We start from the raw sequence: 27,836 nt of genomic DNA, 5'->3' as shown, positions 1-27,836 counted from the left end.
ACCTTTAACATAATTTGTATATTTCGTAACATTATTTACATTCCAACACACACATTCACACGTAGATATTTATGTTATAGCTTTTATTAAAGTCCTCATTATTTATTCATTATACTATTATAGTCCTACATTCTTGTAGACGCCGTATTGTGATAATGAACCACATAAAATTCCTTCTTAAAGTGTTAATATTTTGAGGCTTTAACTCCTGGTTCGTCAGAATGCAGAGGCGCTTTTCGTTTCTGTATGATGTTTTGAATCTAAAACAAAACAAAAAATTGTTTATAAACCTTTTTTACTAAAACAAAAAAACCTGATATTTTAGATGATCAATTTGATGAAAAATGACAGTTTTTTTTACACGCCTTTATTAGCTAGGTATACATAGGTATATGTATGTACATAATAATATGTATGTTTGTTTTTTTTATTTTTATTGCTTAGATGGGTGGACGAGCTCACACCCCGCCTGATGTTAAGTGGTTACTGGAGCCCATAGACATCTACAACGTAAATGCGCCACCCACCTTGCCGCCAAAAAAACAGATATAAAGTTACCTGTTGCCATTCTCTGTCCAGCTCTGCCTTTTCGCTTTTGTCCTTCGTTTTCCTTGTTTTCCGTCCGTCTTGCGTTTTGACGCCATATTGGAAGGCCGCCTTAGGTAACGCCTCTTTGCTGCTCATGTAGGCGGAGTATTCCTCTTGCGTGTCGAAATCCCAGCGACCTTTTTTTTAAATTAAAATTATAGGATCGCGTTATACTATTTTTTTATTATTATTGCCTTTTTTGATGGGTGAATGAGCTCACAGCCCACCTGGCTTCAAGTTGTCACTGGAGCCCATAGACGTCTACAACGTAAATGCGCCGCCACCCACCTTGAGATTTTTTAAGGTCTCAGTATAGTTACAACGGCTACCCCACCCTTTAAACCGAAATGCATTACTGCTTCATGGCAGAAATAGGCAGGGTAGTGGTACCTACCCGTGTGGACTCACAAGAGGTCCTTCCACCAGTAAAAAATTATAGGGTCGCGTTACACTAGCTGTTACCAACGCCCTGAGAGAAGCCGAAAACCGAAGCAAATGGAAGCTGAGGGTACAAAGAGCCACGAAGAGCTTTCAAGGACACGACCTTCAGCAATGAAGTATTCGACTAAGAAGTAAGAAGTTACACTAACAGTAAAATCCTGATCGGAATGTACGTAGACCGCTCATCTATTAAAACTAATCTACACAGACCCATTGTATGTTGATGGTATTTAGGCTAAAACGTTTTTTGACTCAGCGCCTTAACAAATTGGATGAGAGACGCGCGAATATATAGATCGAAAGCAAATGTATACGTAAACATTAGTTTTTCTACATATGCCATGTTGTGAACAGAGATCCAGGAAGCAGATAGTTGTTATTGTTAAAAATACGGAGATTCAGTAAGTAAAAAGATAATCCTATAATGATAACGATTACAACACAACGATTAGCCACGTATGACGTCATACGTTGTGATTGAGTGTTAAAATTCTTTGGGCGTTGTTCGATTATATTTCTTTTATTCTATCAACAAAAACAATTACTAAACATCGTTCAGATTTAAATGAGCGTGCTTTTGTATGTCCTTTTTTTACTTCTATATAACTACTTATCTATCTATCTATATATATAAAAATTAATTGCTGTTCGTTAGTCTCGCTAAAACTCGAGAACGGCTGGACCTATTTGGCTAATTTTGATCTTGAATTATTCGTGGAAGTCCAGAGAAGGTTGAAAATGTGAATATATATGAAAATGCTCGATATTATATAAAAACAAACAACTTTGTTTTTCCTTTGATATGTCCCCTGTCGGATGGATTCCTTTTGTTTTGTTTTTATACAAATTAAGTTTATTTTATACAAAAGTTTAGGTTTTTTATTTATCGACTGAGGCACTACGAAGTCTGCCGGGTCAGCTAGTTACTTATATAGTTCTAGGGAAGCTATAGCAAGATTTATAAGGTTCATACCGATCGGTCCCTTCTTGTTCCCGGCGTCCATTTTGGTGTAGTCGACTTCATCGTCGGAGTCGTCTATGGCGTCGTCCATCTCCCTGAGGCCGGGGTAGCACTCGGCGTAGCCCTCGGGCTCAGCCGCCAGCTTGGACAGCAGCGCCGCGGAACGTTTGTCGCGCTCTTCGTTATTGCCTGTTGCTTGACGACGAGGGATCGGGCCTGCGGAATATAAACGAGGCTGTCAGAGCAGAAGTGGCCTAGGCTTACCATAGTTCACATGGAGATGATGCGGAAGAGAAGTGCCTCGTTATTGCGTCGAGTCCGTGACAGTGGCAACAGTCTTTTGAAAATCATATCGAGCAAGATCGAGGGGGACTGCTGATTAATAGCCTTTGCAGCAGGCAAATGAAAGGAAAAAATATATAAAAACGTATGTAATTATACTTATGTGTTAGATTTTTTAAGTTACTAACATAGATTATAAGTAATTCGTACTAACAAAATGTTATGGTTTAAAAAAAAAGGAAAGAAACTGCAATAAAGTAAGAGGTTGGAATTAACTTTTACACTGCTTTGTAGGCAAAAACAATACGCGCAAAAATAATATTTACAAATCCATCTGTTATCTATGTGTGAAACTATGGGTAGGCCGGTTTTGCATCAAAATGTATTTATGTTTTAAATAAATTGCAGTAGAGTATAAACACGAATATGAAAATTGCGGGTTAGGCGACTTCTGCGCTGACGGCCTTAAATATACATTATACTATTATTATCGTGTCCAGGCTCTCCCGCGACCTGGAAACAACGCTACACTATAAAAACGCGCCTTCGCTACGCCTTCGTCCCACCGACTGGACCAATTTGGTTAATTTTAGTTTTGAATTATTTGTGGAAGTCCAGAGAAGGTTTAAAAGGTAGATAAATATGAAAATGCTCGGAATTAAATAAAAATAACAATTTTGTTTTTTCTTTGATGTGTCCCCCGTCGGACGGATTCATTTTGTTTGTTTTAAGTTTATTTTATACAAAAGTTTAGGTCTTTTATTTATCGATTGAGGCACTACGAAGTCTGCCGGGTCAGCTAGTAATGACAATAAATAATTTTAATTTTAAATGTCAAGCGAAGCGGGCGAGTACGTCTAGTTGTTTATAAAAATCAAAATGGTTACCCTCTTCCTTCTCGGTTTCAACAGGCTTATCAAAGTATCCGGTTCGCGGCCTCTCCTCCCTCCTGTCGGAGCGGCGTTCTCCCGGCATGTAGTCACCAATCTCGCCGTATATAGAGTCGTCGTTACGACCCTTCTCCGTCGTCTTGTCCTGTTACAAAAGATTTCCTGATAAACAGTGTGAAGAAGTAATAGGGATTTCAGCCCTAAACACGTCATTACGTATCCTCCCGATCCATTAACGGTGCTTTTAGGTATTTCAAGCACTGGTCATCGTCTTCGTAGAGCCCCTCGCTTTCGACGAAGGGCTCGACGAGTAAATTAACCCATAGACACAGCCCACTGAGTTTCTTGCAGGATTTTCTTAGTGCGAAGATTCTGCGAAGTATTGCTCTTGGTAGGGCCAGTGTTAACAACACTCCCGATTTGAGCCCCGTGAGCTCACCCACACGTCAAGGAGAAGCTAAAATAGCCTCTCAAGGCTATCAGCATAGGTAGGAGAAAAAAGAAGGGATTTCGATTTATTTTCTTGTTTTAGTAAGCGCATCCAACGTAATACAATACCACTTATACGATGCAAGTATTTAAACTTATTTCAGTAAATAAGCATCGATTTATATCTACCTTGTTTTGTCCTAACTATACGCCGGTAGCCTAAGAGTCTATTCTAGCTACGTCCGGACGGGACGGGTAGGTGAGCTCACGGGCTCAACCTGAGAGAATTGCTAACCAGAGCAGTGGAGAATCTACTAGAAGATCAGAATTGCGACCCACTGAAATGATCAGGCGAGAAACTCAGTGGGTAATTGTGTTGTGGACGAGCTCACAGTCGACGTGGTGTTAAGTGGTTACTGGAGCCCATAGACATCTACAATGTAAATGCGCCACCCACCTTGAGAGTTCTAAGGTCTCAGTATAGTTATAACGACTGCCCCGCCTTTGAAACCGAAACGCATTACTGCTTCACGGCAGAAATAGGCAGGGTGGTGGTACCTACCCGTGCGGACTTACAAGAGGTCCTACCACCAGTAACTATTAATTGATGACTAATTTGGGTCGAAAAAACTGATATTAGTGAAAAAAAACGGAACCTTAGTCTTCTTCAGCTTCTTATGTCTTCCGTGCCTCAAATATGAGAAGATCTGAGTCAGTTTCTCGACGACAAGATCATTTGCACTCGAAGCCGAACTCCTTTCGTCCATTTCGGGAACGTCCGCTTTACTCCGAGTCAACGTTGTGGGTATATCGGAATCGATTGTGCCTTCTTCGTCGAGCTCGACCACGTACGCCATACGACCGGGAGCAAACATTTCGCTGCGGACAACTTTCTTGTTCCTGAAAAAGGCAGTCATCATTTTTTATAACACCAAACCCAATAACTCTTTAGTTTATATCACTACATAGTATAAAACAAAGTCGCTTTCTCTGTCCCTATATCTGTCTGTCCCTATGTATGCTTAAATCTTTAAAACTACGCAACGAATTTTGATGCGGTTTTTTTAAATAGATAGATTGATTGAAGAGGAAGGTTTATATGTAATAACATCCATTAAATAGTGGAGAAATCAATAATGAATTACAGCTTCCGAAGCGAAGCGAGGGCGGGCCGCTAGTACTAAATAAGAACTTCAATGAATCTAACGTTATTAAGGAATTAAGTAATCTGTTCTTTATCTAAACAAAAAATTATTGCTTCAATGGGTTGACAATCTCCTTGGAGTTAAATGGTCATTGGTTAAGTGGTCAAGTAAATGCCACCCATCTTGAGACATGAATTCTAAATCTTTCTTTTATAACGGTGTTGCATTTTAAGTAGTTGCTCTAATTATCGTCACAATAGAGTTTATAATGTTACGAAAAAAATTAACTTACTTTTGTTCTAGAATCATGTCAAAAATATTTTTTCCCATTTGAGTCTTGAACTGCATCTCTTCTTCCTGTAATAATAAAACTAACAGTAAATAAAATAAAAATTATATTGTTTTTTTGAAGCTGTAAGTATTTTAATTTGAAAAGAGAATCAAACTGTTCGAGATAATTTCATTACATCATCAGTGAAGAATAGTTCATTTTGACAAATTTGACCTCTAACGATAGACAGAAGATGGTTATGGTGTTAAGTAAAAAATATTATATTCTTAAACTTCAATGTTATTGATAGAACTATGACTAGACTATCATCATGATAAACATTTGCTTTGAATCGAGTATTCTCACTAATGAATGAGCCAGTACTCTGACTCTGGCTTAGTACATTTAATACCTATACTGGTGCTACTGCCTATTATCATTGTAGAATGATGCCATTCTCTAAAGTTTAGACTTGGAATATTTTCTAAATGGTGATTGATTTTATTTTATAATGTCAACATTAGAGGTGGCTTTTTTATCTATTGTAGAACATATTGTGACACGCTTAGACTCGGGATAAATAAATGTTCCACTAAAGTACAACTACAAAAAAAAACAAACAAGGCAATTATTGCAAGTTCTGTAACACAGATTTTGTTGTGTATTGTAGTAAACGCTGCTAGTTAGTAAATACACTTGCAATCTTCAACATATACAATACGGAGTTACATCTCCAAATAAGTGGCAACATTCACATTGTGAGGTGCTGGATGGGTTGAGTTTTAGTAACCACTTAAAACCAAATGAGCCATAACTTCATTCGTATGACTAGGCATCATCATCATTCTTTCCTATTACCCTCTGCTGGGGTGTAGGGCTCGAATCAATTTTTTCCATTTACATCGGTCTTGGGCAGTTTGTTCTAGCTCCTCCCACTTCATATGACTAGGCAAATAAAAAAATTAAGACATGAACTCATTTGCAAACTTACGAGTAAAAAACAACATGTATTGACTTACAACTTCCTTCTTTTCTTCTTTCTTTTCTTTTACAGGTTCCACGGGAATAGTGACCAGTCTCTCCATTTCGGCTTCTTCTTCTTGCTCCCGAGTTTGTATTTCTGAACGAACCTTTAACACAGAGTAAAAATATAATATTATAACAAATTTATGATTCGTGAAAAAAATACATAAATATACATGATTTTTAATATATCCTATGATCCTATATTATATTCTTGTAATATGGATCTATGGAACAAAGTCAAAATTATAATATCAATTATGAGACTTATCTTGTTAGAAACTATAGAACTATACATACATTTGTGTGTACAAATATAAATATATATGTATATACATAGTAAATAAAAAATATTATCCTTTAGAACATATTGCAGATTATACTGACATATTATAAGATTTTGGTCTAATATCTGAAGATGGGTCTTCATTTTGCAATATGTATGCTCTGTTAACAACTTAACACCGAAGAAACATAATAGCATTAAATAATTAGCATTAAATAAAACCATTATTTATAATATTGATTGATCAATAGAAATTGAATAAATATCTTACCTTCTGCAACAAAGCATAATCGAGACCTTTTACCAAGTGAGTGTGCTCCATGTCACCACCAAGATATTTGGATTCCTGTAAAATGAAGTAAATTGTAAAATAATTGTTTATTAAAAATATTGAACAGTAATATTCTATGTTGTTATAATATTTAAGATAAAAAAGTTAACTATAGGTAAATACCTGGATAAGTTGTCTCCTCCTTTCTTTGGCATCTAGACCTGATTTCAAATCTGGAGCAACAGCTCTGTAAAAAAATTACAGATTTTACTTTCATTTTTAACTGTGAACAAATCGCACATGGACCTCAGGCCCCAAATTAGGTGTCTATATGTTATGGATACCAGATACTGACAAACATCCTTATATAAGTTTAAATATATACATATAGTAGGTAATAAACACCTAGAAAAGCCTGTTCATCACATGAATGTTTGCTCGATGTGGGAATCGAACCCAGTGCCCTCAGCATAATAGTTAGAAGGACACTACCGATTCATTTAGAGTATGAATGATTCAAAACTTTAAAAAAAACTACATAGGACTTCACTCAATTTTATACTTTGTTTTGAATGGCAGAGGATCAGAGATGGTTGAAAAGTATGTCATAGCATTCAGAAAAGGCATTAAGAAATCATTCCAATCATATAATGTGGCAAAGGTGATCTCAGGAACTCACTTCAAGACAAGCACAGAGGTCCAAGCTAATAAGAATTAATTTGGTTCTGATGGCAAATGGTGACAAAAAAGAAACAATAGAATTTTCCCAAATAGTTTCTTAGCTATATATATAAAAAAGAGAGTATTAAGTTTACCTATAGGCACTACTTGTGTTGCTTGTTGGATCAATAACACTTAAATCATTCACACCATCTCTCCTCTCTCTAGCTCTGTCTCTGTATTTCTCCGCAAGCTCTGCTAGCTTGTTGTCTTCTTGTTTCTTAAGAGCAGCATAGTATGACTTTTTCTTACGACGTAACTCTCCTTTATTCTCTGATGGTGGTGGCATGGATCTGTTATGTTGTGAAAATTATTGGTAAGAAGATATAATAAACTTTTGATACATTTTAAGAAACAAAATTTTTATTGCCATTGTTCACATATAAAAACATGGCCATTAATAGTAGTACCCTGAGGTAAGCTGTACATTAGTATCCTCTACATGGTCATGGTGTAACATGGACATGAGGAATGTCAGGGACACGTCAAGGCTGTGTCACTAATTCCTGTCTGCCTAATCTTCCTAACTGAAGGCCTTTAGACACTTCTTATCCGAGACAAGTACAAACCATTTTGTGTATTTCCTTGGTGGAATAGATCTGCCACAGATACTCTTTGATATATATTAATAAAGTTTACCCTGCATTCGCCATAGCCTCTCGAATGGAGCCAGGAGCGTGTGTCCCTCCTGAAGGAGTAGATCTTGGAGTCATCAGTAATTTCCTAAAGTCATCATTTGTAAGCCTCTGTGAAGCCGGTGTGTCCTCCACACCCCTGTGATCTTCCATGTTGATGTTTTCTAAGTGAATTTCGATTGGATTACAGTTCTGCTTCTGAATTGATTTTTATGAAATCAATTTGTTTTAGTTGTGTTGCTCTTAATCTAGAATATGATTACAAATTACGAATTCAAGTAATAGTAGTATTCAAACAGTAGAAAAACTGCAGAAAATACAACTACAGCTTCCTGAGCAGTTGTTTTTGTTGAGTTTATATCAAAATTATCACTATAAATGCATTTATAAAATCTATGACAGCCGCACATATGTAATTAAGTACGAACTAGCTTTTTTTTAAATATTTTATGACCTGGTAACTAAGACCTTTAAGTTCTGTCTTATTTTATTTATATTTTTATGAAAAATGATAATATGGAGTGAAATGAAATGAAATGAAGATGATTAATTTGAGACATTAATCAACTGGGATGAAATTAAATGAAATGAGACAGTATGATATGGGATGAAATATAATCTTAGTAAAATGGTGCTTATTTACTGAGACTTTTCAGTGGACTTTTTGGAGGATCCCGAGAAGCTATGTCCAGCAGTTTTGTCTAATTTTCCCACATTTGTACACTTGCACAGATACTAAACAGTTAATATCGTTTTTACACATCGTTATTACACATTTAAGCCTGAAGAAACACTAAATAGACAAATTAAAACAATTCACACAACTTCACTCTGTACGTATGTACATGTTGCATGAGGCCTCATAAAATTTATGCCAATAATGATATGCCCTAATAAGATTTACTTGAGCTTGAGTTCCTTGGGCTCCTCTTTTTTAATTCTTAGTTCATATATAATACGGTTATCCACGAGATTCCATCCACATATAAAAGCAGTCCACGACCGTGCCGCGTTTATTCTCGGCAGACTCTACCCCATGATCTGTAAGCGGAGTAAAATGTCCTTTCGGAACCAGGTGACTCTGTGTAGTCCTTGTAAGGATCCATTAGATACCTCGCAATAACCCTCGCATAAGACGCCTTTCGCTCTAACACTAGGAGTAGAGACCCCGGTAACCGTGCAATCTAACATAAGCATCAGCCCGTTGAGTATCTCGCCGGATCTTCTCAGCGGGTCGCGATTCCGATCCGGTAGTAGATTCATTCGCGAAGCAGCTACTGTTGAGTTGCTAGGTCTCCCTTGAAGGCGCTCGGGTAGCTGTTAGCAAATCCCGCCTCTTCTGGCTCGCCCACCTGTCCTTGTGAAACTGGAAAGGCCTCCGGGCCACTAGTAAACCCTCAATCATAAAAAAAGAAGATAATACGGTTTAGTTGGTGAACTATCTCAGGGCCCACCTAGAATAAAGTTGCCAGCTTAAACAAAAACCAATGTAAGTGCCACTATTCAGCTTGAAACATGAGGTCAGTTTGAATGGTGTAGTGCCCGTCTCGAAGCAGTATTCTACGACTGCTTTGCAACCGAATTAAGCATGATGGTTAGTATCTATCGATTTGGACTTAATAAGATACCCTACTACACTTAATAAATGTGAGTTGGCGGTCACAATTGTTCATATTCCACTGTTTTGTTCCAAAAATACAGGTTTCCGATTATTTTTATTTATGATCCATCTTATCACTAAAGTTAAAAAGAATACAGTGGAAGTTGAACTCTGTGGCTATGAGTGTCCGTGAAATATAATATAGCGTTACCGTAGCAAACTTTTAAAGAAAATGCAAAAAAGACTGCTTTGCTTTACATTGAGAAATACATTTACAAAATTAAATTAAGATTTAATATAGAATTTTGACGCATCACTACTTTCTTCCATCTACATAGGAATAATATTTTTATTCGTCAGCTCTATTAAAGTTGACTTAAAATTTTACTCTAGTTTTTTGGAATAACTAATTACCCGTAGTCTTGGCTTTTTTAGTTTTTAGTTTTTTAGTTTAGGGCTTTTTTAGTTTCGCCGGGTGTGTAGGCTTCAGAGACTTTTATAACATCTGTGTGCTCAATGCGAGTTTTTTTAAGTTCTGGAGTTAGAACAGTTTCCCTTGGTTTGCCGCTAGGGGCGCTGTTCCAATTCGTACAAATTTGAGTTAACTTTTACGTGATAGAGAAGTTAAAAAACTCGCACTAAACACACTGCGCTAAAAAGAACAGTGCCTTTCTGAAGCTAACATCTGATCGGAATCGCGACCGTCTAAGATCCAGTGCGAAAATCAGTCGGTTGTGGACATACGTTAGTTATGTTGCACGTCGAACGGTGAATGGTCCTTGGAATGCCTAAAAGCACCGATAATGGATCGGGAGGATCCGTAATGACGTGTTTAGGGCGACGCGGCGACGTCGACCGTTTACCATTCGGTCCACAGGGCCGGGTATGTAATTTCCGGCGGCCACAACAAGAGGGTTTTCTTGTCGTACCGCCTTCTCAAAGGGATGATACGATATGATGCATACATAGTATACGTAATTATGGTAAACGCGTAACTATAATACACACCCATTCATAACATGTGTATCTTAGGGTGTAATAATAGTTTACACAATTAAAATCATAATAGGTAATCTACTTTTTATGGTGGTAGGACCTATTGTGAGTCCGCGCGGGTGGGTACCACCACCTTGCCTATTTCTCCCGTGAAGCAGTAATGCGTTTCGGTTTGAAGGGTGGTGCAGCCGTTGTAACTATACTTGAGACCTTAGAACTTTTATCTCAAGGTGGGTGGCGCATTTACGTTGTAGATGTCTATGGGCTCCAGTAACCACTTAACATCAGGTGGGCTGTGAGCTCGTCCACCGATCTAAGCAATAAAAATAAAATAAAAAATAGAGTCGTTTAGTGCGGTAGGGCCCTAAAATTCCTTGGGCCCGCGGTCTGCTCCCAACACCTTGCAGGTCGTCAAGTCTCACATACCCCGCGCGCCTCCTAGGCGCGGGCACCTCGTAGGAGGTTCGGCCAGGCCCGAAAAAAAAACGGCTTCGGTTAGTCACAGACTAATCTAAGGCCAAGGATACATACAATAACTATTTCAAACATCAATAAGAATACTCTAAAGACAATTTTAATATGATTTTAAGCATTTTATAGATTATTATGGAAGCACATCATTTCTCGCTATTTATCCTATGGTTTGGATATTGTTTTTTATAATGTTTATCCAAAGATCGCGTGGAAAGTCGTTCCTTTAAATCCAACGTTGCCGGTAGGTTCGTCTTGGAAGGTTATGTACATGCTGTAAAAAATATAATTTTTGATTAATTCAAAAAAGATAATGAAAGGAATAATCGTACAATACAAATGCGTTTAATTAGATTCTGTTATGCGGATTCAGGTCCAAGAACTCCGACATGACAAACATGACAAACATGACATACATAAGTACATGTATGTATACATATATGTTTTCGCCACTAAGGAGCCAAAAAGGATGAGCTAACTACAGATCTTATTATTACCACGCATAAAAATAATAGATTAAAAACTGTATAGTAGCAAATCATTTTTTTAAAAAGTGACTAGGAAAAAGCATTTTAACGAAAAAATGCGTGGGATAGTAGACGTCAATTATTGTAAATATGTTATTTTAATGAAATATTGGTAGTACTGATAGTGGTCACTATAAAATCTTAAATCTAAAAACCACCTCACGATTTTTTTTTGTCTTTAACTATGGTCATTTCATAGCAAGGAACAATCGCCGTTTTAGTGCACCATATGTGAAAACAGGTTATTAGGTCGATCTATGATTATTTCATAATCCGATCGGTTCCAGAGAAGGAACCTGAGAAACGGCTATCATAAATCCAAGAGAAGCAGCAGCCGCGTACGCGCCTCTGTACTTGGCACAAGACACTACCGTGTTTTAACCGTCCGTACAGTCTTTAAGCCTAAAAATCTCAATCAAGTTACTAATCGGACAATTTTATTAAATTATTTCATTGTTATCGGTTGTTGAGACTATATAGGTCTATGGTCGTTGATAGGTGTGCGAAGTTTCAAGTCAATCCGACATTTATAAAGTGGGATTTCATTCAAAGAATCTGTTACATACAATGCCAAGCTAATAAAAGATTGTTAAAAATAATTGTAAATAGACATACTTTAACAAAAACCGACTACAAATAGAAAAAAATAATATTCCAAAACAAATTAGGTATGTATTATACACACTAAAAACAATAATCATCGAAATGGGTTGGCGTGATATTGAGTTATTCATCTATTTGTCGCGCACGTACATAAGGCAAATTTAAGACTTATATGGTTTTCTTATGGATACCATTATCAGAACTGGACTAAATTTGGTAGGACTTGTGGTAGGACCTATTGTGAGCCCGGGATCTGGACGGGACCTGCAGCACGCAATGATTGCGTGCTGCGGGTCTCGCCTGCGAGGGAGATGCTGGACTTCCACCGGGCGCGTCCGTAGGTGGCGGATCACGGGATCCTCTGGGCGACATTCCCAGAGGTATCGTCCGATCTTTTTCGTTGCAAGGATTCTTAGGTTAGGTCCTAGGTTTAGGATTAGGTTTAGATATAGGTTAAGGTCCTAGGTTTAGGATTAGGTTAAGGTTTAGGTTTAGGATTAGGATATTTTAGCTAGGCTTTGCAACGAAAGAGATCGGATGACGCGGACCAAATCAGCACTAGGAGGAGCGGAAGGTCGGCGCCCTCCACACTCTTCACTAAGTGAAGAGTGCTCCTTCTGGAGAGTGCAGCTTCCGATGGCACCGGTTTGCCGGCATGCCGTGAGCGGTGGCACCCTGTGCCCCGTTGTCGTGGAAGTGAGCCGGCGTTGCATTTCTGTGACTGCTGGCCGCTGGTTGCCATGTCCCCGGCTTCGGCTACAGGGGAGCGCCCCTCAGATATGGGGGGTACCGGTTCGCCGGCGTGGCTCCGTGGTTGCTCGTTTCGAGCGTCGGGCGGTGGTCTACCGAGTTGCCCTGGGCATTCGGTGGGCGACCGGCCAACCCGTAATCCCCACTGAGTGGGGGGCGGTGACCGCTGCCGCAAGGCACGGGGTCGCGAGGACGTAAACCTCTATAAAAAATACCCCAATCCCAAGCTCCGATGCCTGGCAAAGGGATGAATGGCTGGAGGGAGTTCAGTCCCAAGGGCATCACTCGATCCCAGGGGACCAAACCCCTGGTTAAATAACAAAGGAAAAAAAATGAAAATGGACAATTGCAAAAAGATATTACCCCAGGAGGGTACCTCTCGCTCAGCGGGAGGAGAATCCCTCCGTGCCTCTGAGCAATCGGAGGCACGCTGCCCCTCGTATTCTGGGGGGGGCAACAATTGCCAAGAGGAAGGCGGCGGCAGCACGAGCCGCGAAAGGGAGAGGATCCCACTCGTGCACCCCGAGCGCTGTGACAGTGCGCTCTCACTGCGCTCGACCCAAAGCTCCGCAAGGGGCTGCGTGTCGAGCGGTCGGGAGTCGCCACTTTTCGTCCACGACAGCGCCGGACTTTTCGTCAGTCGGAACCAGGCTGACCCGAGAGCTCGAAGGAAGCGGAAGTCGGTCAAACGACCGGCGGCTCCCGCTCCCTCCGAGTCCTCGGAGGTGGAACCCGCACCTGCCAAGTTCCTGGCAGTCGAGGAAGGGCTGGTGAATGCTACGGCGTTACCCCCCATAGGATGCGGACCTGCACGAAATTTGACGGTGACCTACGGCGAACCGGTTGTCACCACCCCGGTGCGGACCAGTGCCTCCCGCCGTAGAGATGCAGCTCATGTGAGGGAAGGGGAGGTTGAGCGATTATCCCGCTCCCTCGTCAAAGAAATGGAGGCTACGGATCCACGGGGGACATTCGTAGTCTCGAAGGAGGTTGTCTCCGCGGTGGCGACCAAATCGGGCTCGTTGAAGGGCACATATGTGCAAGCCCTGAACCGTGTGGCCACCGCCGTGGAGACACGACTGGACGATCTCCTAAAACGGACAAGCACGGACGAAGTGATTAGCCTGCGGTTGCAAATGGAGCAACTGCAGGCACTATACACTTCCGTCCAAGTAGAAAACGCGGAGCTTCGTGCGGAGAGTGCTCGGGTGCGGGAGGAGATGGCCAGGATGCGTGTGGTCCTTGACGATGTCGTGGGATGCCAAGGCAGCTCGGCCTCTCCGCCACCCGTGCCCTCACCGCAGGAAGCAACGGATAAAGACCGCGAGATAGAGGAACTAAAGAGGTGTCTCGCGATAATGGAGGCCCGCACGTCTACGGTGGAACGCGCAAGGCCTCCACTGGCGCACGAGCGGCCTGTGCCCACAAATGCGACAGCGACCGCAGTTGTACCAGCGCCCACGGGGGCTGCAGCCAAGGTGCGTATGGCACCCGCCACACGAACGGTGCGCAGCTCTCGTGCACCGGCCAAGCCCGCTGGACGACGAACGCCCGCCCAGCCCACGAGGCCCCAAGCCGCTGCTTCTGCCCCGCCCCAGGCCGCTGCTTCTGCCCCGCCCCAGGCCGCTGCTTCTGCCCCGCCCCAGCCTGCCAAGGTGGGGCCTGGCAGAAGCCGCAAAAAGCGAGAGAGGGGCGTGAATGCCGCTGAGACGGCGCCAATCCCCCAGCCCCGCCCATTACCTCCTGCTCCGTCCAACATGGATGAAGCCTGGAACACGGTGGTGAGGCGGAGACGAAGGAAGGCTGCAGCGCCAAGCACCCGAACCACCCCTGCGGTCGCCTCCCCTCAAGCAATGGGTCGAGCGACGACTGGGGGAGGGAGAAAAGGGCGCAAGGTGAAGAAACCGCGCGCCCCACGGTCGGCAGCGGTCGTATTAGAACTGCTGCCGGCTGGCAAGGAAAAGGGCCTCACCTATGGGGAGGTGATGGCTCGGGCGCGCGGTAGCGTCGACGTTGACGCCATAGGTGTGGAAGGGGGACTCCGAGTCCGGCAGACGGCCAGCGGGGCTCGGCTGTTGGTATGTCCTAGTGCTGACTCCGGCGCGGCCGCAGACAGACTGGCAGCCCGGCTTCGCGAAATTCTGCCGGACCCGGAAGTGGTGCGCATAGATAGGCCTGTCAAGATGGCGGAAGTCAAAGTGACGGGCCTGGATGAATGTGCCACTAAGGAGGAAGTGGCCGCCGCTATTGCGTCGCAGGGCAACTGCGCCCTCGCACAAGTGAAGGTGGGGGAGCCTCGGAGTTGTTACTCTGGATCTTTCACTGTGTGGGCGCGTTGCCCTGTGCAGGTGGCCACTCTTTTGGCCACGCCTCCACAAGGTCGGCCCGCCGACTCGCCGGGGAGGCTGCGCGTGGGCTGGGTGATAGCCCACGTGCAGTTGCAGGAGGCACGTCCATGGCGATGCCTCCGGTGTTTTGGCACCGGTCACGGCCTCGCCAAGTGCCCATCGGCTGTGGATCGCAGCGGAATTTTTCTTCCGTTGCGGTCAGGCTGGGCACAAGGCAGCCTCTTGCAGCGCCGCCACGCCACACTGCGTGTTGTGCGACGCGGCGAAGCGGCGGGCCGATCATCGAGCTGGAGGCCCGGCCTGCTGTTCCGCCCCCTCTTCCACAAAGAGGCGGCGTGGCGGGAAAAAAGAGAAGAAAAAAGCAGAGAGAGAGCCGGCTGCACGTGAAGCAGCCGGCCCGTCAGTTCCCGCCGCGGCCGTCGAGCCGCAAGGCGGGACGGAAGACGAGGGAGCGATGGATGTGACACCTCAATAATGGGTCACGTCCATCGCTTCCTCCAAGCGAATGTGAACCACTCCGCCAGGGCGCAGGATCTCCTCGTCCACACCATGGCGGAGTGGTTCATCGACATCGCGATCGTCGCGGAGCCATACTTTGTACCTCCCGACCGGGAGGATTCCTGGGCCGGAGATGTCGATGGCTCTGTGGCGATCGTGATGCGACAGTCGGCGGCGTTACCCCCCCTTGGAATGGTGGCCAAGGGACCCGGGTACGTCGTAGTTAGGGTCGACGAAACCGTCGTGATCGGGGTGTACTTCTCTCCGAACACGAGTCTCGCCGAGTTCGAGCAGTTTCTGGGTGGGCTCGAGGCGTTGATCCATCGCTTCGAGTCTCGCCCGTTGATACTGACGGGGGACCTCAACGCCAAATGTACGGCGTGGGGTTCCCCTCGCACGGACTCACGCGGCGAGTTCCTGTCGGAGTGGGCCTTCGCGACCGGCCTCTGTCTTTTGAACAGAGGTTCGGTCGCGACCTGCGTGCGGTGGAATGGGGAATCACACGTGGACGTTTCGTTTGCGTCCTCATCCGCCGCGCGCCGTGTCCTTGGCTGGCGTGTCCTCGAGGGGGCGGAGACGCTCTCGGACCATCGGTTTGTCCGATTCGAGCTCTCTGCTTCCAGCTCGTTGAACGCGCCGGCTGAAGACGCCCGCGGCGAGGAGGAGCTCCCGCGTAGCGCTCCCCGATCATTCCCACGATGGGCACTGAAGCGCCTGAACAAGGTGCTCGCGGTGGAGGCGGCCACAGTGGCCGCGTGGGCGCCGATGCCCGCGCGTCTAGTGGACGTGGAGTCGGAGGCCGACTGGTTCCGGGGTACAATGCGTCGCGTCTGCGATGCTTCGATGCCCCGGATCAGCGGTCGCGCTCCACGTGGTGGTGCGTATTGGTGGACGCCCGAGATCGCGCTCCTCCGAGAGGAGTGCGTGCGGGCGCGCCGCCGAAGCGCCCGCCACCGCCGTCGCCGCCTTCGCGATGCGGACTTCGCGGAGGTAGCGGCCCGCCTGCATGCCGACTGCCGTCAGAAGCAGGAGGCACTGCGGCGGGTCATCGGCGAGGCCAAGTCTCAGAGCATGAAGACGCTCCTAGAGACGCTCGACCAGGATCCCTGGGGGCGCCCGTACCAAACGGTCCGCAAGAAATTGCGGCCGTGGGCGCTCCCGGTGACAGAGCGTCTCCAGCCTCAGCAGCTGCGGGAGATTGTCTCCGGGCTGTTCCCGCGGATGGAGAGGGACTTCGAGCCCCCCTCCATGGGCGCGCCGCCACGGGGTGATGTGAGCGGTGATGCCCCTGCTGAGGTGGTCCCTCCGAGCATCTCGGAGGAGGAGATTCGGGCGGCCGTGTCGAGGATGCGGAGGAAGGACGCGGCCCCCGGCCCTGACGGTGTTCATGGTCGGGTCTGGGATTTGGCCTTCGGTGCCCTTGGGGACCGGCTCGTGCGGCTCTTTGAAGCCTGCCTCGAGTCGGGACGGTTTCCGAAACAGTGGAAGACGGGCAGACTTGTTTTGCTGAGGAAGGAGGGACGCCCTGCAGACTCACCTGCGGGGTACCGTCCAATCGTGTTGCTGGACGAGGCGGGAAAACTGCTCGAGCGAGTGGTGGCCGCCCGCATCGTCCAGCACTTGGCGGGGGTGGGTCCCGATCTGTCAACGGAGCAGTTCGGATTCAGGGAGGGCCGCTCGACCATCGACGCGGTGATGCGCGTGCGCGCCCTCTCTGATGAGGCTGTCGGCAGGGGCGGGGTTGCACTGGCGGTGTCCCTGGACATCGCCAATGCGTTCAACACCCTGCCCTGGTCGGTGATCGCAGGGGCGCTGGAGTATCACGGCGTCCCTGCGTATCTCCGTCGGCTGATCGGGTCCTACCTCGAGGACAGGTCGGTCATGTGCACCGAGCACGGTGGGGCGGTGCTCCGCTTCCCCGTCGAGCGCGGTGTCCCACAGGGGTCGGTCCTTGGCCCTCTCTTGTGGAACATCGGCTACGACTGGGTCCTGCGGGGTGCCCTTAGCGCTCCTCTCCCGGGTCTAAGCGTAGTTTGTTACGCGGACGACACCTTGGTCGTGGCCCGGGGTAGGGACTTGCGCGAGTCTGCCCGTCTTTCCTGCGCGGGGGTGGCCTTCGTCGTCGGCAGGATCCGAAGGCTGGGTCTGGAGGTGGCGTTCGATAAATCCCAGGCCCTGTTGTTCCACGGGGCCCGGAGAGCGCCGCCTCAGGGGGCCCACCTCGTGATCGGAGGCGTTCGCGTCGAGATCGAGGCGACCGGGTTGCGGTACCTCGGCCTCGTACTGGACGGTCGTTGGAGCTTCCGTGCTCACTTCGAAAGATTGGGTCCCCGACTGATGGCAGCCGCCGGCTCGCTGAGTCGGCTGTTGCCGAACGTCGGGGGTCCCGACATGGTGGTGCGCCGCCTCTACACGGGGGTGGTGCGGTCAATGGCACTGTACGGGGCGCCCGTATGGTGCCACGCCCTGACCCGTGACAACGTCGCAGCGTTGCGACGTCCGCAGCGCGCGATTGCGGTCAGGGCGGTTCGTGGGTACCGCACCGTCTCGTTCGAGGCGGCGTGCGTGCTCGCCGGGACGCCTCCCTGGGACCTGGAAGCGGAGGCGCTTGCTGCGGATTACGCGTGGCGATGTGATCTCCGCTCCAGGGGGGAGCCGCGTCCCGGCGCGGCGGAAGTTCGAGCGCGGAAGCTTCAATCTCGGCGTGCCGTGCTCGAGGCGTGGTCTCGCCGCCTGGCGGACCCCGCCAACGGGCGACGGACCGTCGAGGCGATCCGCCCGGTCCTCTCGGACTGGGTGAATCGCGACCGAGGACGTCTCACCTTCCGAGCGACGCAGGTGCTCACGGGACACGGCTGTTTCGGTCGCTACCTGCACCTCGTCGCCCGGAGGGAGCCGACGCCGAAGTGCCACCATTGCAGTGGCTGCAACGAGGACACGGCGGAGCACACGCTCGCGTGCTGCCCCGCTTTCGCGGAGCAGCGCCGCGTCCTCGTTGCAAAAATAGGACCGGACTTGTCGCTTCCGACCGTCGTGGCTGCGATGCTCGGCAGCGATGAGTCCTGGCAGGCGATGCTCGACTTCTGCGAGTCCACCATCTCGCAGAAGGAGGCGGCGGAACGGGAGAGGGAGAACTCTTCCTCCCTCTCGGCGCCGTGCCGCCGCCGTCGAGCCGGGGGTCGGAGGAGGGCGTTTGTCCAGCTCCGGCCCCTATGAGGAGGCAGTCTCCTCCCGGTGATGGTCACGGGGCGACCTAAGGGGGCTGAGACTGCGCCGCACGCTACCGTCACTCTAGCGCGCTGGCACCAGGAGGACGGGACGACGCGTCGGCGGCTGCGGACTGCGATGCGGTCCGCATTTTCGTCGTCGCTGTCGTCGCCGAACATACTGTGGAAGAGCAACCCGGTCGGCGGTGTATCGCGTTCCGACCCGGCAGGCTGGTTCTGGCCCAGCGGGGTATCCCGGAACACCAGCGGCATCGCCCGGGCGGCCTGAAGGGCCGCCGTACCGCGGAGACTGACGTCGTTGGTCGTCGACTATCGCCTCGACGACCCGTCGGTCGGGCGTCCTCGGGGTGGCGCCGAGTGTCTGGTTGTAGTGTTGACCGCGGGAACCCCCCTACTCTGACCGGGTTTTGACCCCGGACGGAGATCGGACGCCGGGTGTAAGAGTGCAGGGGAGTCGTTTAGTGGGTGGGCCTTAAATTCCTTGGGCCCGCGGTCTGCTCTCAACACCTGCAGATCGTTGAGTCTCACATACCCCGCGCGCCCCCTAGGCGCGGGGACCTCGTAGGAGGTTCGGCCCTCGGCCCGGAAAAAAAAAAAAAAAAAAAAAAGGACCTATTGTGAGTCCGCGCGGGTAGGTACCACCACCCTGTCTATTTCTGCCTTGAAGCAGTAATGCGTTTCGGTTTGAAGGGTGGGGCACCCGTTGTAACTATAATGAGACCTTAGAACTTATATCTCATGGTGGGTGGCGCATTTATGGTTGTAGAAGTCTATGGGCTGCAGTAACCACTTAACACCAGGTGGGCTGTGAACTCGTCCACCCATCTAAGCAATAAAAAAAAAATGTTGTAAAGATGTAAATGCCGCCGCTATCCACCTTAAGGCAAAACTCAGTTTTATACTACAACGGCTGTCCTAACCTTCAGACCAAATTGCATTACTGCTTCCAGGAATAGCGTACCAGGCTGGCGGTACCTGCTCGTGCAGGCTCAAAAGACACCCTACCACCATTAAAGAGTATTTGTAGTAGTATAAGGTTGGAATCACCGTTTTTTTTTCTTCTAAATCATGCACGGGTTCCAGTGACACAATTAATACCAATAAAATACGTATTTCATACCGGTTCATAAGTCAAATGTGGATGACTGCTTTCACCTTGAAATGTTTACGACTCAATCACCACTTACTACAAGTTCTTTTGTTCATCTATTCACAAAATCTCGAAAATGCTACCTTCGCAGCTTACGATTGTTACACGCTTGAGATATCTTGAGAGCTTTACTAAAATATGGTAGTTTTTGTCTGGTGGTAGGACGTCTTGTATGTTCGCACGGGTAGGTACCAACACTGTGCCTATTTGCCTGCCGTGAAGCAGTAATGCGTTTCGGTTTGAAGGGCGGGGCAGCCGTTACTCACTAAGAGTTCAGAATACCACCGCTGAAGATTATAGAGATGATTATGATGAGGAAACATTATCAGACTTCATAAACTACTACTGTAGTAAAGCTTAGTAATGCTAATTGCAAATAGTGTTACTAGTAATGGGTGTTAAGAAAAGTTCAGGAAAAAAGCGATCAATTTTTTTACAGAAGATTACAAAATAATAAATGCAAGCTGGACTTAAGAAGATGTACTGATAAGACAATTTAAGGAAGAAAATATGTTACGGTTACGGTACTGTAAAAATAAGTTAAGTAAAAGCAGAGATTTGTTTCAACAAAATATTTGGGTGTTACCATAATATTTGTCTGAATGTACTTAATAGTACTAAAAACTAAGTACTAATTTGTAATATTGAACCTTGTTGTTATTTTAAATTTAATAAATTACGGGATTGGTTTAGACAAAAACATATTTGAGTACAAACCGGTCTGTTGGTACACCCAGCTCTTTTTCAACTAATTCAAAAAGAACCTTAGCATGCTTCTTGTTTTGCTCCACACCCAGAGAACCAATGGACATCAGGTTGGCTATGGCACAGGGTTCAGTGGATCCACCGAAACTCATCAACATTTCAGGAATTACTGTGACAACACAGTACTGAAAATTTTACTTTTACTTACATAAACTATTATGATAAAAATAAAATTGAACTCCCTGTCCCTGACCAGATTTTTATCCTAATAAAACCTGACCAGACCAGATTGTGACGCTTGTATCTGGTCATACATGATCAGATTTTCAGTAGGATATCTATAGACAAGAATAGTTATCTCATGTTGTCTGACAGTGGACATTATACTTAATGGGTATTATTTAAAAGACATATCATTGTGCTAAGAATTGAAAATACAATTTGTCAATTTTTGCTGAGATTGATAGTTTGGATTCCAGACTGTAGGATCAGAATTACAGTTTCATTTAAAATTTAGTATCAGCTGATATTTTAGTGACAGCCCTAGGTAAAACTATAATTGGTTGTGCCACTAATGTTCATTATATTTTATGGAATGATTCAAATGCCAAAAGTATTTTTCACATCTACTAATGATATATTTTGTATTTCATTGCAAGTACTAAAGAGAAGTAATAAATATAGTACTGGCAATAACAAGGTCAAACAATAGGTTATTTAGATGATACACATGATATAATGGAAAGCCAAGAAACATAGTTTTTAACAATGACCTTAGTGTCCTGTTGTAAGTGAGAATTATTAAAGTTATTAATGGCGCTTAGGCCAATGGGAAAATATGGTCTGTAATAAAATCTAGTTGATACTGATTCCCAACTGTGTACATTTCCAATAGAAATACAGAAAAGATTTTCAGAACTTAAGGAAAATAATTAATGACTAAAATAATATGTAAATATTGCAGTGATGTAATTACTGTACCTGTTCAGGTTTACCAAGAGCTTTAGCTAACACCGGTATAGCTTTTACCACAAAATCAGCTGGGATTTTTGATCTTGAAATGTTGGTTTCTATTCTAAAGTGAGGCATTATATAATTTTAGATTATTGTTGTGTTTTAAACGAGAAGACGTCGATTTATTTAGGAGAAATGCAAAATTTACGATCTTTTCTATGTCGTAGAGACTAGAGACTAGAGATACAATACAAACAAACAAATACCATGACATGGGGTAAATTGGGATCCTGGGGTAAATTGGGACAAACCTGCGGAAGATTCTCAAAGTACCTGTAGCACGGAATCTACCTAATTTTGTTTATGTTAATATCTATCAATGTATAGAAGAAAAACCAAGTTAACTATGGAAGTACTAAATATGAGTTAAGTTGGTCCCAAAAATTCGTCAAATTAAATTGAAAATAGTGGTTGAAAAGTGCGTTTTAAAACAGCTTACAGAACTTTTAAAAAAAGTAATATTATCGTTGTTTTTTCAATAAGATCACAGTTTATATAAGTTTTTAATACACCTGGAAATACCACAACAAACGGTAAGTTGCAATATTCTTATTTTAAATACAATATTTCGACAAAATAAAAAATGTATAATTTTTCCTTTCTTTTTGGGGAAAATTGGGACGTATGTAGGGTAATTTGGAACGAGACTGGAAAAATGAGGGACGAGAAAACACAAAATTGGAACGCCAAAAGACAAAATAGGGATGGCTTGTTAGGGTTGTCTCTGATATCTTATAATAGATTTTTTAGCCGATACTATCACTTAATTGCGTGATGTAAAGAAGATTAATGTGTTTATCAGTTAGTTTATGTAAGTATTATAGGTAAAAGAAAAGTATATATAAAATTACTTTTTTTCGCGACATTTACCTTGTAATATCTGCCCGGTCGTATATCCTTTATAGCAATAAAAAAAATTAAAAGTTAAAAGAACTCAAACGAATCAAAACTTTTGTTATTTCAGAATCTATTCACGCGTCGAATCATGATTTTGTTAACATTCACAACGAACACACACAAATAAAAACAGGCCTCAGATTTTAAATGTAACATTAATTAAAAATCCGAGATATCCAATTATGAGTGAGTGAATTAATTGAGTTTAGTTATTTAGCTTAGAAAGAATTTCTTTTATTTTTGTTATTATTGGCAGTAATCAGATAAAGCTGTTTTTTTATCTTATTCACCTGATATCTTACTCTTGCTCAAAGATCATTTTGAAAATGTTGATTAAATAAAATGGTATTAATGCATTTCCAGTCCTTTTGTTTTCTATTTTTTATTCTATTTTATGATTTTGTTTCAGAGTTGTGATTTTTAAGGAAATTAAATAATAATTTTCTAAAATATAACATGCACATACTTTTTTTGATCATTGTATTGTTGATTATCATTCACGTCACATCGCTTCGGAATAGAAACCAGCTTAATTTACACTATGTTGTGTATTGTGCTTAAATTATGGATTGTATTCATCATTTCGGTCCATATAAATAATTATATGGCACCTACCTATATATCGTAGTACTGCGAGTTGACAACCCTTACAAATATCCCAATTTAACCCTTAACCGTGTCAATTTACCCCGGACGCCGGGTAAATTGGGACGGCCATTATTTTACCGATTATTTCTTTAAATTGAATAATTAAAATAATGTTAGATAATTTGTCACTACCCGGCCCCTCTACTCAGTGACGTCAGGTGGTGGGGCGAGAGTCACGTCATCGCGCCAGGTGCCTATAAATAGCAACGCCTTTGCTCGAAACTAGACTTGCGCAAAACATCACTTCCCAATGTAATGTGATATGACATCACTTTTACAGATAGGTGATATTACTCGAAAACATTACACATCACTCTTAACATTACTCGGTGCGTTCAAAGTGATGTGTATAAACACATCACTTAGGTAATGATTCGGGTGTATAGATACAATGTATTCGTCGTCACAGTATCTATTGAACGCACCGAGTAATGTTAAGAGTGATGTGTAATGTTTTCATCAATCATTACCTAAGTGATGTGTATAAACACATCACTTAGGTAATGATTCGGGTGTGTCATTACAGTAGTGTATTACAATACAAAGTATGAACTTTGTATTGTAATACACTGTTATATTACTTGACAGATTGACTTACTTAATAATATAATAATTTTATTTTTTACTTAATATAATTTATTGTGGGATGAACGGATTTCATAGGGCGACTTAGACTGCAAATTGAGCTCGACAATAATGTTAATATACGAGAGCAGTAGATGCATTGTTTCGGCGCGATATCTTCAAAGTGCATCCAAGGAGGAATGTACTTTCATTTAGACGCCGTTATTTCTTTCACTTATTAAACACGCATTAAAACAAATAATAAAACTATCTTCAAACAAGTGCTTAAGTAATTCAAATCAAACACAAAAATTAATATGAAATATTACTAAACAATTACGAGCGACTAGCGATTTTACAAAAGTTGCGAATAAAAAATTAAGTAAGTACTTGCGGGGAGCTACCGGCTGGCCGCATGAAAAATATAAACACAAATACCTATATTAAAATTCAGACGTACCATAGGTATAAAAATGTACCTAGCGGCCAGGACATACGGTTCAAAATCACTAGGAATAATTCCGTGTCGCTTGCTCATTTATTTTGCGTCGATCGGTCTGTCTCGGTCGCTCGGTTCCGTTCGTGTATTAAGCAACATTACACGACAAAGAAAGAAACATGTTGGGTGATACTGTGATGTTTGTTTCCTTCGCGTAATGTGTGATGTTGCATTACATCGTAGAGTAATATTACCCGAGTAATATCACTCGCATTACTTACACATGTCTACTCGAAACATTCATTCGATCGGCGGCGTTCGTGAGAGAAGGTAGTCGTGGACATGATGTGCGTGAGTCATTGTTTTAAGTCTCTGTAAACGTGTCCCAATTGTTATTTTTTTTAAATGGTTCTTCTTCTGATTTTTAATATCAGAAGTGGGATAAAGGACTCAAATAGCCCACAGTAGAGTAAAACTCTGAACTTTGTTTTGTTTTACAATTACTGCTTACTTTGATGCTTCCATACTTTATTTGTTATTTTTCTCAATCCGTGGACCTTACCCAATGGTGAGGATGGTGCCTCACGGGCATTGTCGCCAGCTCGGGCCCCTCGATGGTTCCTGCGGCAGCGACGTGCCGCTGCCTGCGCGCGTTCATCTACTTTTGGCGTGCATACTGCACGTGTTGCTCGCGTGCCGCTGCCTGCGCGCGCTCGCCTGTTTCTGGCGTGCATACCGGACGTACTGCTCGTATGCACACTGTACGTGATGCTCGCGAGCCGCCAACTTCACGGTGCCGTACGGCTGGCAGTGATGCAGAGGGCGATGTCGCTCGATCTGCGGCCTGCTGCTTCACTCGTTGGGGCTATGATGCCTTTGGATTATCTATCAGGACGGTCGAGCGGGACGCCCGCCACACATGGTGCCCTGGCGTGGTGAGTGGTCTCCAGAGGCAGTGGTGGTGCGTGCCGGCCGAGGCGCGCAGAGGCGTCTTGGTGGATGGGCCTGCTGGTGGCGCCCCTACTGCTCAGCAATGCGCGCACTGCTCGCGTGCCGCTGGCTGTTGTTTTGCCCCGACATTGTGGCAATGCCCCGACATTGTGGCTGTTGTTTTGCCCCGACATTGTGGCAATGCCCCGACATTGTGGCTGTTGTTTTGCCCCGACATTGTGGCTGTTGTTTTGCCCCGACATTGTGGCTGTTGTTTTGCCCCGACATTGTGGCTGTTGTTTTGCCCCGACATTGTGGCAGTGCCCCGACATTGTGGCTGTTGTTTTGCCCCGACATTGTGGCAGTGCCCCGACATTGTGGCTGTTGTTTTGCCCCGACATTGTGGCAGTGCCCCGACATTGTGGCTGTTGTTTTGCCCCGACATTGTGGCAGTGCCCCGACATTGTGGCTGTTGTTTTGCCCCGACATTGTGGCTGTTGTTTTGCCCCGACATTGTGGCTGTTGTTTTGCCCCGACATTGTGGCTGTTGTTTTGCCCCGACATTGTGGCTGTGCCCCGACATTGTGGCTGTTGTTTTGCCCCGACATTGTGGCTGTTGTTTTGCCCCGACATTGTGGCAGTGCCCCGACATTGTGGCTGTTGTTTTGCCCCGACATTGTGGCTGTGCCCCGACATTGTGGCAACGCTTCGTAGTTGATATTGCCCTCTAAAAACCCCGATAGTGGTTATTGGATGGTAATGCTAACGGTTATGTCTCAAAGTTTGTTGGCATTTGGCAATTGACAATGACGCAAGTGATTGTTTACTCAGTGTCTGAATATCCGGACTCATTCATTGGCGAAACAATTAACCTTAAGCGTTTTTCTATACCGTATGTGTCTAACGTATACGGATATTGGTAGCCGCCTATTCTGATATGATCACTGGAAGTGCACACTTGTGGTCTGGTTGGAGTGGGTGACTACTAATAATAGCAAGAACAGACATTGAGCAGCTTACTAAGAGTTTTCTGTTTTAAATGACGATGAACACGATGGGCACTTATCCAATGAGAATGAGTCCCAATGAGAATGAGTCCCATGGTGATCGTGTTGAAGAGGAGCAGGAAGACCAGGTTTGGGTGGTCGAGGGAGACCAGCCTGAAGGGAACCAAGCTGACGAGGCCGTTCAGCTGTCAGGAGAGGCCGTGTTAGATAATTTGTCACTACCCGGCCCCTCTACTCAGTGACGTCAGGTGGTGGGGCGAGAGTCACGTCATCGCGCCAGGTGCCTATAAATAGCAACGCCTTTGCTCGAAACATTCATTCGATCGGCGGCGTTCGTGAGAGAAGGTAGTCGTGGACATGATGTGCGTGAGTCATTGTTTTAAGTCTCTGTAAACGTGTCCCAATTGTTATTTTTTTTAAATGGTTCTTCTTCTGATTTTTAATAATAATGTAACAGTTTTTATCACCTAGGTACGTTCAAGACTCAACTTATTTCTTTGGTTGAGCAGTGACTATTTAATTGGAACTATGTTAAAATTAATCTGAAGTTCGATTTTGTCCCTATTTACCCCATTTTACGGTATGTAGTTTGTTAGTTTGATTTTTCGAACAGGAAAGGCGAAGGTATCACACTATACAGCGTAATTTTTAACTTTTTTGAATTTTTAACATCGAGGGGTGAAAGGCTATTTGGTTTCCTCATCATCATCAGCCTACGTCGTCCACTGTGGTATTTGTGTTAGATAATAAAACATAATCTTCGTACGTAATATACTTACGATAGTTACATAGTAAGAAAGGCCAGTTCTTACATCCACTATTGTACACAGGCCTCTCCCATCTCAGTTTCAAAGATATTTTTGCAAATTTACAGGAGAGCCATTTAAAGTTAAAAAATTGAAAGAAATATCACAACAAAAAACCTTCTTCAACTATTTGAATGGGGTAAACTTAATTGATTCAAATTTTTGATACTAATACCATATAAAACGAACCTTTAATTACAAAGATAAATGTTGCTGATGTCGCTTAAACCAAATAGCCTTTTAACCCTCGATGTGAAAAATTATCTACTATCTTCTTCTTCTATAAATATAAAAATGAATTGCTTTTGTTCGTTAGTCTCGCTAAAACTCGAGAACGGCTGGACCGATTTGGCTAATTTTAGTCTTGAATTATTTGTGGAAGTCCAGAGAAGGTTTAAAAGGTAACAAAGGTAAAAATAACAATTTGGTTTTTCCTTTAATCTGTCCCTCGTCGGACGGGTTCCTTTTGTTTGTTTTATGTTTATTTTATACAAAAGTTTAGGTCTTTTGTTTATCGATTGAGCCACTACGAAGTCTGCCGGGTCAGCTAGTATGAAATATAAATAGGTAATAAAACGAGATGAGATGTGTTGAAATAAAGTCTGCTCGTTATTTATTGAGGCTTCAGTAGACTTTTTAAAAGAGCCCGAGAAAACGACAACGACTTGGTTCCATTTTCCCACATTTACTACACGTTCACAGATGCTAAACAGT

The 27,836-nt window shown here is 44.6% G+C and overlaps 2 protein-coding genes and 1 long non-coding RNA gene across 4 annotated transcripts; 1 reads left to right on the top strand and 2 right to left on the bottom strand.

The window, feature by feature from the left end:
- Positions 1 to 3: 3 nt before the first annotated feature.
- LOC119629669 (protein Red) lies at positions 4 to 10,941 on the bottom strand. The gene is made up of 11 exons (XM_038016271.2): positions 7,947 to 10,941; positions 7,403 to 7,600; positions 6,771 to 6,834; positions 6,588 to 6,662; positions 6,027 to 6,137; positions 5,029 to 5,093; positions 4,248 to 4,491; positions 3,160 to 3,307; positions 2,003 to 2,206; positions 559 to 725; positions 4 to 260 (listed from the first exon to the last, which is right to left on the bottom strand). The coding sequence occupies exons 1-11, from the start codon at positions 8,093 to 8,095 to the stop codon at positions 186 to 188; spliced, it is 1,500 nt and encodes a 499-aa protein (XP_037872199.1). The 5' UTR covers positions 8,096 to 10,941; the 3' UTR covers positions 4 to 185.
- A 151-nt stretch (positions 10,942 to 11,092) lies between these two features.
- On the bottom strand, positions 11,093 to 26,924 carry Mif (macrophage migration inhibitory factor). Of its 2 annotated transcripts, NM_001046734.2 has the most exon segments (4): positions 11,093 to 11,283; positions 20,830 to 21,002; positions 21,799 to 22,036; positions 26,900 to 26,924. In NM_001046734.2, coding segments are annotated over 3 exon segments (360 nt in total). In that variant the 5' UTR covers positions 21,907 to 22,036; positions 26,900 to 26,924; the 3' UTR covers positions 11,093 to 11,204.
- LOC134200334 (uncharacterized) lies at positions 12,073 to 20,812 on the top strand. The gene is made up of 2 exons (XR_009975193.1): positions 12,073 to 12,204; positions 20,552 to 20,812. It is a non-coding gene; the product is annotated as an uncharacterized LOC134200334 (long non-coding RNA).
- Positions 26,925 to 27,836: the final 912 nt, after the last annotated feature.

This window comes from Bombyx mori, chromosome 16, assembly GCF_030269925.1.
Source record: "Bombyx mori chromosome 16, ASM3026992v2".
In the NCBI taxonomy this organism is placed as follows: domain Eukaryota; kingdom Metazoa; phylum Arthropoda; class Insecta; order Lepidoptera; family Bombycidae; genus Bombyx; species Bombyx mori.
This window is presented reverse-complemented; position numbering and strand designations above follow the sequence as displayed.